The following is a 14,275-nucleotide window of genomic DNA, read 5'->3' on the forward strand; positions in this document are numbered from 1 at the left end:
TTATTTGAAGCTAAGGGAAATGGCGGTCTCAGGTCAACCTCATTATGGCGTCATGCCACCCCTAGCTAAACCACACGGAAACTCGGTTCCGTGTAAATAGTGCCAAACAGAAACTGAGTATCCGTTTTTTTTTTCCTATTTTTTTTCCTCTAAAGTATTTGTATAGGTTAAAAGATAATTAAGAGGAAAAAAAAAGGAGATATAATAGGTAAAAAAAAGAGTTTTAATTAATAAAAATAGTGAAAAATGAAGTTTTAGTGTAAACGAGTAAAAACTAAAAATGGATACTCAATATTCGTTGAACATCAAGTGGAAAATGAATTTCTGTAAAGTAGTTTTTCAATAGAAACTCAGTTTCCGTGTGATTTTCCTTAGCCACAAGGTGGATCAGATCAGATCAACTTTAAAGTGTAGCTAAGGGATATCGCTACATTTAAGCGACACGGAAGACCATACTAGTTGGATTTCGCTACAATTAAGCTATAACGAAGCGAAATCATGCACCATAGTGCTTGGCCTAACTACTTGTTATGATGTGAGCAGTTAGATTAAGAATTAGTTTATCACTTCTCAAGTCACTCAACTTTTTGATGAAGATTGGAATTTATCACATGGCTTGTGCAACCTGGAGATATAGATAGTGAAATTAAAGTGTGTTTGAAAAGATCAAACCAAACCCCATCTCAATAATAAGGAAAATTCAGAATCTTCACAACTTAGCGATACAAAAAGTATACTTTTCAGAATAAAAAAGATACACAACTCTGCAATGACCAAAAATGGTGTCTTCCCTAAGCTACTTGTTATTAGTAATAGTGATGTTTCATTTAATTTAAATTTAAGACTACGAGGGATTGGACTAATCATATGGAATTTTGCAGGTGAACATCAATAGTCAAGGCGTATTTACAAACATGAAGGAGTGAGTGCTGAAGTTGTTTGGTGTCTGGAAATTCTGGAGGCAGTCTTACAGATATTCTAAACAACTGCAACACATTATTATTGAAGAAGATTCCAAAAATATTGTGACCATTGTTGGTGAAGATTGTTATACTATCTTTTGGAAGAATCATAGCATTATTAAATATATATAATTCTATTTAAATAACTTTATTGCCTGGAAATGTAAGAAGGTTATAGGGGAATGTAATTATCCAAACAATACGCTAGCAAAACATTTTAAGAAGTTGTCGATGGTGGTTTTTCGACTAAGGGGAAATAATCATTTTTAATGAATTGATGGGAAGGCTCAGGTCAATCAAGCTAGCTCTGGCTAAGTACATAACAAAAACATTCTCATCCGAAATCGTTTTTCTAATATTTTATCCAATATTCTCCACGCATTCTTCATCCAACACAATGTTTTCCAAAAGCAAAGGAAAACAAATACTATGTCTGGAAGAAAAAGAGGTTTGTCCATTATGTTTCATGGATGACCATAGTCTCATGCAATCCCCTTGGATGTATCCCAAGTGTCCACAAGTTGGTTGTTCAGGTGATAGAATGGTCATTGAATCACACCAAAAAATATCAGGTATTTGCAATGTCAAGATCGTAACTGCTGCGCAGAACCACGAAAGTTAGATGATATTATTAAAGAGCAAGAAGATAACAAGATAGAAGCATCTTGGAGAAACTTGAAGCTTAAAGTCAGGTTGAAGAAGCAACAACCCGATCACTGCGGAGAAGTAGAGTTTACAAAACAAATGGTTAGTGAATGCTCAAGCCCTGGTTGCGAACTGTTTATGCATTTGCACACTTCTACAAAAGAAGACATATATGGAAAACAATTATGGGAATGTCCTTCGTGTTTTAAGTTGGAGTAGATTGGTTGAGTGTATGAACTGATTCCACCATTGTAATGTTGAGATTAGCTGAATTAATGGAAATGTCTATGTATTTGCACCACTCTTATGTTTATATCAAACAACATTAAATTTCATTAAACCTTACATTAACCTCATATTAGTTTTCATTAAATATTACATTAGACTTAATTACTATTAAATCATAGAATGGAAGCAATAAAACATCCTCATTCATGGAGCGTCTGGAGGAGCGACTTGTGGTGCAACAAGAGGAGCAACTTCTGGAGCGGCTGGAGGAGCATCTAAAGTGCAGAAGGGGTTGAACCTGTGAAGAACTCTAAGGATGTTAGTATGAGCTAACAACTGAAAAGGTCTCCCGTTAATTTGCTGCCACATCGCTCTAACTCTTTGGATCACTTCATCTTCAGTTTCACTGTTAATATATCCTGTTTCGATTAACTTGCATTACCATAGCAAGAAATTGGTGGACGGAATGAGAAATTGTTTGAAAATGATGACACAGTCCATTAACATTACGGTCCCTTAGGTTCCCGTTTCTACAGTGAACATTGCAAAAACTTGTTGCCAAAAAGTCGCTTGCGTAAAGTTCGTAACATTGTGGATACCATTTCTTGTTTGAGAAACATAAATTGTGCAAATTGCTAAATCTTCTTCTAGAGAAAACCTAAGACAATGAACTCTGGTAGCCATTTTTTTAGATTGAATAATGAAGATTGAAGTGAAATTATGAAGAATTTGTATGTGTAGATTGTGGAGAAGATGTGATTTTGGAGTTGAAATCAACCTAGTTTATAGGGAACGCATTCATAGCCGTTGGATGGACTAGCCGTTGTCGTATCAACATGAACCGGTCGACTTTGTGTGAGACGACTCTCGGCTCAGAAAAGACCGATCAATACTGATGGAACTGTTCGTCTCAGATTGAATCGACCGACTCAATCTGAGACGAGATGGACAAACCTTTATATTTCGGGGTTCGCTCATCCGTTTTAATGATTTGCCAGCTCGTTGTAGGTGTATAATGCGTAAATCTACCTTTGTTGTGCCCATTGAGTTGCTCTAACGTAGCAACTTGCAAATATGTGAAATAAAATAAGGAATCGTCTTGGACCAGCCTGGACCGGCTAAAATTGGTTGTTGGGTGGGATCGTGTAGGATCTTGTGCCGGTGATACCAACTCCACGTGGTAAAATCCTGTGGATACGCATTTAATGTCATCTCATCTCACAGCCAAGTATGTAACTCCAGACAAAACACCTAGTTAACCAACTTCAGTTCCTCCTCGTGAAGAAGTTCAAAGTTCAAACATCAGGCTGTCGTTTTTAGGAATCCGTCTTCTTTTATTCCTACATTCTCTGCTAGGGTTTATCAATTTTTTGATGTCACAAACTAAAACCCTAGATAAATAATAAATAATCAGGTAATTAAACCCTTCTTTTCCCTTCTCAATTCTTGCTCTTGAACAATTCTGAATTTTGAAATGATTGATGTTCAGATTCTTCTCTAATTTTTTTACTCCATTTGAGGGATAGAGAGAGATAATATTTGGTTAATAATCTGAATCTTCTGGATTTGTTGTTAATATAGACAATCTTTCAGTATCTGCAGTTTTCATTTTGATTTGAAGCAACCCAAGCAAATTTAGTTGAGAGTTATAAGATGGCGAGTACGTATATGCACGGTTCACTCAGTAATGGACTAACTAGTAAACCTATTAAGAGAATGGCTGCATTTTCAACACCTTTTTGTGCTGTTAGAACGCAAAGGAATCACCTTACATTGATGGATAAGACTAATGGAATTCATTCTACCAATGGTCTTAAGAAAGTAGGGTTTTCTGGTGGTGAAACCATGTCGTCTAGCCAAGCACAGTTGTTTTCTTTGCGGATAACTCCTAGTAGAAAGACGGGGTTTCTAGTGGTTAGAAATCAGGTTTCCGATTCTGATTTGGGTAATGTGGAGGAGAAATTCAGAGTACAGGAAGAGAGTGGGGATGTTCCAAAAAGTTTCAAGCAAGGAACTGAGTAAGTGTTGACACTTTATGTGCATCATATTGCAAAAAAAAAAAAGAATCAATTTTGTATGAGAATGTAGCTCTCAATGGTAAACGGGTTTGTGGTTTTGTATTGATTAGTTACGAATTGTTTTGTTTGATTTGCAGAAAGTTGGCGGAGAATCTGATAAGTAGTTCAAGTAATCTAAGTGTCACACAAGAACTTGTTGGTCTTTCTTTGCCAGCATTTGGTGGACAAGCAATCGATCCTTTAGCACAACTGATGGAGACAGCTTACATTGGTAGTTTTGGTAAGAATTTTTCCCTTTTTATATTTCACTTTTCACACCTCATATGATGTGTTTGAATCCAGGATTTTGGAGGAACATGGTTTTGATGAAAAATCGATTTGAAATCTTTCAACTGTAGCTAGTTTCCCAACAAATCTTTGTTCGTCGCCAATTCATGTTTACAGTCTTGCATCCAAACATGGTTACTGGAGAAGTCTTGATGATGCAGTTATTTTGTTGATTACATTTCCTGGATATAGACATATTGCGTCTTTATTTTCATGATTGTTCACTTGCTTTGAATATAGAGGTTAAACTTGAATTGGTAGTTTCTCATCACCCAATATTAACTAATTCCAATAGGTCCTTTGGAGTTGGCTTCTGCTGGTATCTCTGTATCAATCTTCAACGTAATATCAAAGTTATTCAATATTCCTCTTCTTGGTATTGCAACTTCATTCGTGGCAGAAGACATTTCAAAAGCTGCAGCTAAGGAATCTGCTTCAGGTGAGTAATCAACAGTTTAAACGGGGTGCAGGGACTAGTTCACATGTATTCCTTATCTAATTCAAGCGCTGGTAGCAGATGGGGCTTTCCAGAAAGAAAGTAATAATGGCAGGCCACTTGAAGTTCCTGAGAAAAAGCAATCAGCATCAGTATCCACTGCACTATTATTAGCTGTTGGACTCGGTGTTTTTGAGGCTATATCATTGTATATTGGATCTGGATTCTTCTTAAATTTGATGGGCGTGTCGCCAGTAAGTTATAAATGATTTGACCATTTTTCTTATGTTCCACATTGACATACTACAATGTTGCTTAATGTTTTGTACCGACATACCACAGTATCTCCTTCCCCTCGCCTCTTAAGGGTTGATAGAATTGAATTTTTTCCTCCAGTATATACAAAAATGATCTGTAGTAATGTTTTCACTTTTCTTCCTTTCGTCATACAGTTCTTCGACTCTTCTTATACATTACTTTCCGTTTACAGGGGAGGAGTGTATCTTAAACCTCATTTTCTGAACAGGCTTCGTCCATGCGGATTCCAGCAGAAAGATTTCTGAAACTGAGGGCAATTGGTGCTCCTGCAGTTGTTCTGTCTTTAGCACTTCAAGGCATCTTTCGTGGTTTTAAAGATACAAAGACTCCTTTGTTCTGTCTAGGCAAGCATGTTTCACTGTCATCAATAACGTTTACTTACATATTTGTTAGACATATAACATATATAAATTGCTGTGTGTTTCACTCTTCATTTTTTCCCAACTGATATCTTAATCTACTATGTGCAGGAGTTGGCAACCTTGTGGCTGTATTTTTGTTTCCATTGCTTATGTATACATTTGGTCTGGGTGTAATTGGTTCAGCCATTGCCACTGTTTCATCTCAGTATGTCCTTCCACATTCTATTATCTTCCACTCTAAATTTCTTACACTTACTGTCAACTCTGAACCCCTGCTTATGCTATACAAAAATTATACTGTGGTATCTATTAAAGTGCATCAGAAACTTTGGGTGCATGTATTGCGTCCATCCATGGTATGCATTATGGTACCTTGGCTGACATAACAAATGCGCACCTTTTTAGCCTGTTCTGTTTTTTATGTTCCTTTCGAAATGTTTCAGGTATATCACCACCATTTTGTTAATCTGGATTCTTAGTAAGAAGGTTATATTACTGCCACCTAAGATGGAAAATCTGCAGTTTGGTGGCTACGTAAAATCCGGTTAGTGTTTATTGTTGGTGCTAACTATTAACTAGTAGCTGGGTTGGTTTCTATGTATTTCCTTTCGTTTTTTTTTGCATCTAAAAATGAAGTGATCAACTCCTAGGCATTTCCACATAGCAGGCAAAAGCTCTTTTCTCTTTTAATTTTAATTTAAAAACATTCTTTGATGTCATAGAATATGCAATTTTCTTTTCTATAGACTGCAAATATTCGTCTATGTTTGAAACTTTCTGCTCCTTTCAGGTGGTTTCCTTATGGGGAGAACTCTTGCTGTCCTTGGGTCTGTGACGTTAGGGACATCCATGGCTGCACGTCAAGGTCCATTGCAAATGGCGGCTCATCAAATATGCTTCCAGGTGTGGTTGGCAGTATCTCTCCTTGCAGATGCCCTGGCTTCATCTGCTCAGGTATACCGTTGTTCTCCATTTCTGCTCTGATAATTTTAATTCATTTCCTCTTTCAGGTGGGTTTGTTGTTACACTATTTCTTTTTCTTTTTTGTACAAAATTTTCAAAACGTAGGTCAAATTGTGAATCATATATTAACTAAAGACATTGCTATTAACGAGTCATAATTTTACCTTTTTAATATATGAGCAGCAAGACTTCACTTCCTACACTTTCATGTATTAATTTTTTTTTCTACGATCGATAGGCTATGATCGCAAGTTCCTACTCAGAAGGTGATTACAGTAGAGTGAAAGAAATTACCATTCTCGTTTTGAAGGTAATTTTTTTTAACAACTGTCTGTTTGAGGCCAGTTAATAGTTCTAAACATGAAAAGTTTCTTTGTTATATCATGATGTACTTTTAGCTTCTCCTCTTTGGTTATGGTATTAGCGTGAGTTTCCTTCGGTGACCATGTAACTTTTTCAGACAGGACTGTTTTCGGGTCTCGCCTTAACTATCATACTTGGTGCATCTTTTGGTAAAATTGCCACATTGTTCACCAGTGACGCAGAAGTCCTAGCAATTGCTAGATCAGGGATACTGGTATGTCTGTTTTACCCTACCTATTTTTCAGTGTTGACTAGTCAGTATGTTAACTTTTCACCTCGATCTTGACGTGTGCATTTTTTACAGTTTGTCTGTGCTAGTCAACCACTCAATGCATTAGCTTTTGTCTGTGATGGTCTCCACTACGGTGTTTCAGATTTCAAATATGCAGCTCAGTCTATGGTAACCTTTGCTTATCATAAATCCTGAGACTTACTTGGTTAATCTGTATGGTGTTATTTTTGTGGATCTTTTCTTTTGTATTAATTAATTTATTTTCCCCCTCGAGTAATATTGATATGTTTTACAGATGCTGGTTGGAGTTGTAACTTCTGCATTTTTGCTGTACGCTCCTCCAATTTATGGTCTTCCCGGAGTTTGGATGGGTTTGAGTCTTTTCATGGGTTTACGTATGGTGGCAGGATTAATGAGGTAATCATTGGGTTTCTCAGATTCCGCTTCTCTTTTACAGTTTGCTATGTGATCACATTTTCTTTTCTTGATAATTTTTACCATGATCGGCATGATTGAAATTGCTGTTCTCTTAAAAGAATTTATTGGCAGTGGGAGTGAAGTTGCTCCTTTTTTGGTAAATAGGAGTATAAGTAGTAGTAAATTTACTGGAGAAGAGGCAGTTAGAGATTCACATAGATTTACAAGTATCAAATTTATGATGGTTCCTTTTATGTTTGTTTTTCTCAGATTTATGTCCAAATCTGGGCCGTGGTGGTTCTTGCACAAGGACTTCCAGAACAGCCAGGTTAGCATGTACTAGAGTTTGGCAGGTTGTCGATCATTTTTAGCTGAATTTCACACCATATAAATGTGCAAATGCTCTCGATTTTTATGAAACTCAATTATAGAAATCTTTGTAATTAAGATTTTGTCTTTTTTATCACATTAGTAGTTCAATGCTATTTTATGGATATCAATTTGGGGAAATTAGGGGGAGACCCCAAAAAAATAATATTCTCGTTCTCAGGCCCACAATTAATTTTGTATACCGTGACACCCATAATTATATGAAATTATTATATGAATCAATACATAACTGGTTATTCATACTATCTTTTCAGGCATAACTCGTTATGCATACTATCTTTTTCAGGGGTATAATTGGCAGCGCAACTTGGACATAACATATTTAAAAATCCGCGCCTTAGAATTTTACAAATTTTATATCGTTGAAAATCTTTTTAAAAGAGCTACGCAACGAGTACAAACAACAATATCAAATTTTTGTTTTTAACGAAAAAATCGGAGGTGATCCTCATTTTAGGGAAATTTTTTGAAAACTTGATACTTAACCATTATGCAGTTACCAAAAACGATGCATAACACATTCTGCAGACGCATAACGAATTATGCAACCATTTTTTCGACTGCATAACAAGTTATGTATCTGCATAACAAAGTTATGCATCTATAACAAGTTATGTAACCATTGTTTTGGTTGATTTTAGCCGTACATATAAAAAATTGATGCATAATGCAGTATGCATCCATATTTACGGATGCATATCAGGTTATGCATCTATTTTCTCGATGCATAATGCATTATGTAGCCATATTTTCGGACGCATAACAGGTTATGCAGGTTTTCTGGACTGCATAACAAGTTATGCAACAAATTTTGTAGATGCATAACAGGTTATGCATCCATTTTCACGAATGCATAACATGTTATGCAGACAGTTTCTCAACTGAATGACATGTTATGCAGTCATAACCACATCATCATCTTCTTTCATGTTTCATTAACTCCCACGCAAACCATTATCTTTCAGTTATTCGGGGGCTCTTAGTCAAAATCATGTATTTACACCATCATCTTCTTTCATGTATTTACACCATCATCTGCAATTAAACCTGCATAACAGGTTATGCAGGTTTTCTGGACTGCGTAACAAGTTATGCAACAAATTTTGTAGATGCATAACAGGTTATGCATCCATTTTCACGAATGCATAATATGTTATGCAGACAGTTTCTCGACTGAATGACATGTTATGCAGTCATAACCACATCATCATCTTCTTTCATGTTTCATTAACTCCCACGCAAACCATTATCTTTCAGTTATTCGGGGGCTCTTGGTCAAAATCATGTATTTACACCATCATCTTCTTTCATGTATTTACACCATCATCTGCAATTAAACCTTCTTCACAACTCATCCAGTATTGCTTACTCCAACTCAATTCACGGCTGAGAGTTTCATAAAAATCTGAAATTCATTTCAAAATCTTCATTGAAAACAAGTTTTGATCATAAATCTATGATGAGCAAACCGTGTTCTACAAACCCATTTAGGGATTTTTGCTGCTACCATTAATAACAATAGTGAATTTAAATTGTAATGAAGAGAATCGGTAGTAAGAGTGTTCGTCGTTAATTCGAAGAAGAAGACGATTTGGTGCTGCTGTTGAGATCAATCGAATTTAGGCATGAATTTGTTCTCGAAATCAATCGAATCTCTCCCTTTTTCTGAGATCTAGGTATAGTGGAGAAGAAGAAGAAGAAAAAAAGACGAAGAAGAAGAAGAAGAAGAAAAAAAAAAGACAGAAACAAAATTTTATATATTTTGGGTTTGAGAATAATTTTCTTCCAGAATTTGGGTGGGGGCCTGTAGTTTTGGGAGCGTGGGTTTCACAGTAGAAACATGAGGGAGAATGGGTCTCCCTGTAGTTTTCACATCTCAATATGAACTATGATTTTGGGCATACCAAAATCTTTCAAGGCATACTGAATGAAGACAAAAAAGGTTGTGAAATAGCAAAATCAGATAACTCCTTAACCCAAATTTTTTTAATGGCAAATCTGCCCTTTACGTATTAGTGTTAATAATCTTGATTAGTGATTAAATATTTTGTTTACTGATTAAAATAATTTTCAGAATTATAAGAGTTGTTTAGATGAAAAATTTGAGGAAAAAAAAATCAAAGTTTTGGTTTGGTTAAGAAGGAGAGAAAGAGAAGGAGAAAATGAGAAAATTCTAATTCTTGATTCAATGGAGGATGAGGAGGGTCATCATTCATCTAAAAAACCTAGGAAAATACATATCAACTACAACAATGATCCAGAAATGGATGATTTCTTAGATTATGAGAATGATTTTACACCCACTCAAACTCAAGCTCAAACTCAAACACAAACTCAAGATGATGATTTTTATGAGCCAAATACTGATGATGAAGACATTGATGAGGAACCCAATGCTTCTAATACACAGGTACACTTATATCCTATACTTAATCTCACTTCTATAGCTCTCAATTATCAAAAGTTAGGTTTTTTGAATCATGGTTCGGCGAAACAGGTTGAGGTTCGGCTCACATCTATGAGCCGAATCTACCAATTGATGAACGGTTCGGCTTACTGAATATGTTTACTGCATGCGCCGAACCTATAATTTCCAATTCGAACCCTTTTGCTAGACACTAGTTCGGCTTATATGAAAGTTTCATAGTAAGCCGAACAACATCCTGAATAGCCCGGAATAGAATCATTACTAATTCGGCTTACATATCCCAAATCGTATGTGCCGAACATAATTTGTTTATTTTTGGGTTAAAATATTGTTCGTGGTTCGGCACATATTGAGGATATCGTATAATCCGAAACCTGTAAATGTTTATAGTTCGGCACATAATGTGATTATCGAATGCGCCGAACCTTGTTATTATATTCCCTTTCTAGTGTTTAACCTTGTGATATTCTTTGTAGATCGTGCTTGGACCCATGGAAAATCAACCTGATCCAGTAGACATAATTCACGAGGATACCAAGGATCACTAAAACATGAAATTGAGGAACATCAACCTGATCGTGCTTGAGGAACACCAATACTGGATTACACCAATAATGATTTTTAAGGCTCGGCTTATAACTCAAATTATAGAAAAAGCCGAACCTGAAGGACCATTAAAAACAAAGTTCAGCACCTAAAAGCAAAGGTGTTTGCAACACCATAAAAGTGTACTTAAAACTTAAGAAAAAGTGTACCATAAAAGTGTACATAAAAGGGTATTTAACCACGACCCCTCTTCTTAGTTGCACGACCACCTCTTCTTCCACCTTGGTCTTCATCTTCCGACGCATCATTACCGAGTTGGACGGTAGCACCACCTTGTCTTGTACCTTCACCAACTTGTCGAGACCTCTTAGTGGTAGGCCTTTGTTCGGGTTCCTCGGGTCCTTGTCCTTTGTTGATGATTGCATCCCACTTTTTGATGAGGTATTTTTGTCCTTCCACGGTCATTGGTGTTTTGCAACCAAGTTTGGCCTTCATTTTTTTCAACATCTCCCTACCCGCGGCAACCTATTTTTTCATTTGTCAACAACTTATAACCATGAGGTTGAAGAAATTTTTACCATAACTAATATATGAAAATAGTATAAAGTGAAGTCATTCTTACCATAATCTTGAAAGCCTTGACTACATCTTCGGAAGTAGACTTGTTGGTGATCTTGATTGGCTTCGCCTTCCCCTTATCAGCTATCTTTTGCCTTTTCTTATTGATAATGACGGGATGAGAAATTTGGTTATACCAATCCATATAGCCCGGATCCTCTTCACATGGATCATCAAGTAAAGGTGTTAACTTGGACGCATCTAATGTGTGATTGTCTAAATTATTCCAAAACTCAACGGTGGGATCAGGATCATACTTTGGTTCCCAAGATGAAGTGGTGCTTTTAGTTCCCTTACCACTCTTTGGTAACAACCTGAATTTCTGGTCAAACAAAGGAACCTTTTGGACGCATCCTAATTGGCGGAGTACTCGCCTAGGATCGTATATAACATAACCACCAGGATACCACAATGGCCCATGATACATACCTACCGGCATATCCTCATCTTCAATAACTTCATCTTCTTCATCTTCCTTCTCATATGGTTGAAAAGTGACATCATCAACACCAAGACGGTCTAACGTCTCTCTCAAACTTGCCACCAACTTCTTTTTGTTCCTTTTCTTGGAGTCCTCGTACGCATACCGTGCTGCAGTTGGCTCAGTATCAACATAATCGACATCTTTCTCAAATACTTTGGCCAAGTTAAAAATTGGGAAATGGTCATATATCCACACCTACATCCAAAGAACCACATTAAAAAATCAAAGGAATTGAATTGATAGAAACAAGTTTTACTTGGAAACATCAAAGTAAGACGAAAGTTTGCAAACTCAGAGAACTGTTCGGCTTATATGGATCAAGTATTATAAGCCGAACCAAGTAAGTAAAAACTTCGGCTTAAAAGATTTTATGGTTATAAGCCGAACCATACTCTGAACTCCCAAGAGTTACCTGGAGCAAAGTGAAGTTCCCTCCGATGTTTGTACTTGTCAACCTAGACGCGGTGGCAAGTTGGTCCAGCAGGTAAGCGAGCGTAGCCATTCCCCAAGCAAACTTGTTACAAGTTTCAAGATTCTTTACCAATTGGAGATAATTATCATTTACCTTGTTTCCGGTAGTGTCGGGAAAGATGTCTCTACCAAGAGTATAAAGCAAGTAGGCAGTTCCGGTTTGCTTCACTTTGACGGGATCCATTATCAACAAACCTTGTGTGACTCTTTCCTTTGTGTTCTCAAACTCCCTTTTCAAGTTAGTCAACTTGATCTTCTTATTCTTCTTATTTCTGCCACCTGGTATGCAAACGGTATCGACATCTTTAACTGATCGACAAAACTCCAACTCAGTTTTTTGTGAACCCCAACCAAGGCATTCCAGGTACAAATTGTATAGCTCATCCCAACTCATGTCATAAAAACCAGCATCCACACTTACACCCCTTGCTTTAAGGCCTGTAATCTTACTAGCCTGATCAGGAGTGATTGCCATCTCTCCAAAAGGTAATTGAAATGTGTAACTTTCTGGATAAAAGCGCTCGGTAAATGCAGAGGCCGACACAGTATCATATTCCTTATGTCCATAATTGATGATAGGCCATAAAGCACTGCGTTGTACGTAAGCAATCACCTCAGGAACCTCTTCATCAAGACTCCATTCCGCTGCCCTCTGGTGTCTCAATACTCGGACTGCACGGTTGTGATCAGGAGTCTCATAAATTTTCTTCGCCCAAGAATCGGCATAACCAATCAACACATTTCCTCCATCTTCCGGAAGACCATGAGGAAAACCATCTGATCGAGGTGTAATTACGTCATCTTCATCAGGAATGTGTAAACCAGTGATCCGTCGATCATTATCGTTCTTCTCTTTCTCGGGTTCTGCCACCTTCTTACCTTTCTTGTCTTTCTTGGGTTTTCCTTGGGGTTGTGTTTCTTGATGAACTTCTTGATTATCATCAACTTCTTCATTTTCAGATATTCCTTCTTCTTGTCTTTCAATTCTTACTTGTTCAGCTTCTTCTTCTAAAATTCCTCCTCTAGCTCCCGCTCCCAATTTTTTCTTACCTCCTCCTCTAGGATCGGGAGTTTTAGAAGTAGAAGGTGTTACCTCCATCTTCTTCCTCTTTGTAGCTGCATTGGTCCTGACACAAGTATGAAAGTTATAAGACTAGTTCGAACAACAAAGATATTTGGAAAGCCAAAAACTTGTAAGAAAATAAGAAGGCTCGGCTTACCCGAAATAACACATATGAGCCGAATCATGTCTTGAAATTTTTATTAGCTTACACAGAGAGTGGATCGGCTCATACCACAAAACAATTATAAGCCGATCTTATATATTCGGCTCACAACCGATACCTTCGAATAAGCCGAGTCTATGGTCATGAACTCAAACATGTATTCGGCGCAACATGATATCATATAAATAAGCCGATCCTATACACTTGTAAAATTTATGAAATTTTAACAATGATATTCGGCGCAACCCTAATACTACCGAATAACCCGAATCTAGACTTATGAATTGAAACCTTTATTCGGCGCAAAACTAATACAACCATACAAGCCGATCCTAAGCACATGCAAAAATTCTGAAATTCAAACAACAATTATTCGGCACAAAACTAATATTACCATACAAGCCGATCCTACGCACATGCAAAATTTCTGAAATTCACAAAACATATTCGACACAAAACTAACACCATCGAATAAGCCGATCCTAAATATAAGTCTCTGTGTCACTAAGTTCGGCTCAAAACGGATTTCAGATATACGCCGAGCCGTTCATATGCACTTTCAGGGTTCAGTTTCAAGAACAGCTCGGCGCACATCTAAGATTTGTTTTGCGCCGAACCATACCCTGTAACCGCCGCAGAAACATGATTTTGACGAATTAAATCAATCAAACCAATCAAAAACATCAAATACGAGATGGGTTTGTAAAACTAACCTTCTTATTCTCATTTATGGAGTTGGTTCTTCTTCAATCTCTTCTTCCGGTTGATTTTGTGGTTGATTTTGAGTTTCTTCTTCACTCTCTAAATCTTCTTCTTCTTCAATGGGTTGTTCAATCACTCG

The 14,275-nt window shown here is 36.9% G+C and overlaps 1 protein-coding gene across 2 annotated transcripts; it reads left to right on the top strand.

The window, feature by feature from the left end:
* Positions 1-3,085: 3,085 nt before the first annotated feature.
* Positions 3,086-7,771, top strand: LOC113298248 (protein DETOXIFICATION 45, chloroplastic-like). 2 transcript variants are annotated; one of them, XM_026546941.1, is made up of 13 exons: positions 3,086-3,853; positions 3,991-4,133; positions 4,476-4,619; positions 4,686-4,870; positions 5,143-5,278; positions 5,405-5,501; positions 5,740-5,840; positions 6,087-6,250; positions 6,498-6,569; positions 6,720-6,836; positions 6,927-7,022; positions 7,150-7,271; positions 7,542-7,771. In XM_026546941.1, the coding sequence occupies exons 1-13, from the start codon at positions 3,489-3,491 to the stop codon at positions 7,612-7,614; spliced, it is 1,815 nt and encodes a 604-aa protein (XP_026402726.1). In that variant the 5' UTR covers positions 3,086-3,488; the 3' UTR covers positions 7,615-7,771. The 2 variants fall into 2 exon arrangements, with proteins under 2 accessions (XP_026402726.1, XP_026402734.1); XM_026546949.1 differs by having other exon boundaries at positions 4,698-4,870.
* Positions 7,772-14,275: the final 6,504 nt, after the last annotated feature.

The sequence above is a fragment of the Papaver somniferum genome, chromosome 1, assembly GCF_003573695.1.
Source record: "Papaver somniferum cultivar HN1 chromosome 1, ASM357369v1, whole genome shotgun sequence".
NCBI classification, from domain to species: Eukaryota; Viridiplantae; Streptophyta; class Magnoliopsida; order Ranunculales; family Papaveraceae; genus Papaver; species Papaver somniferum.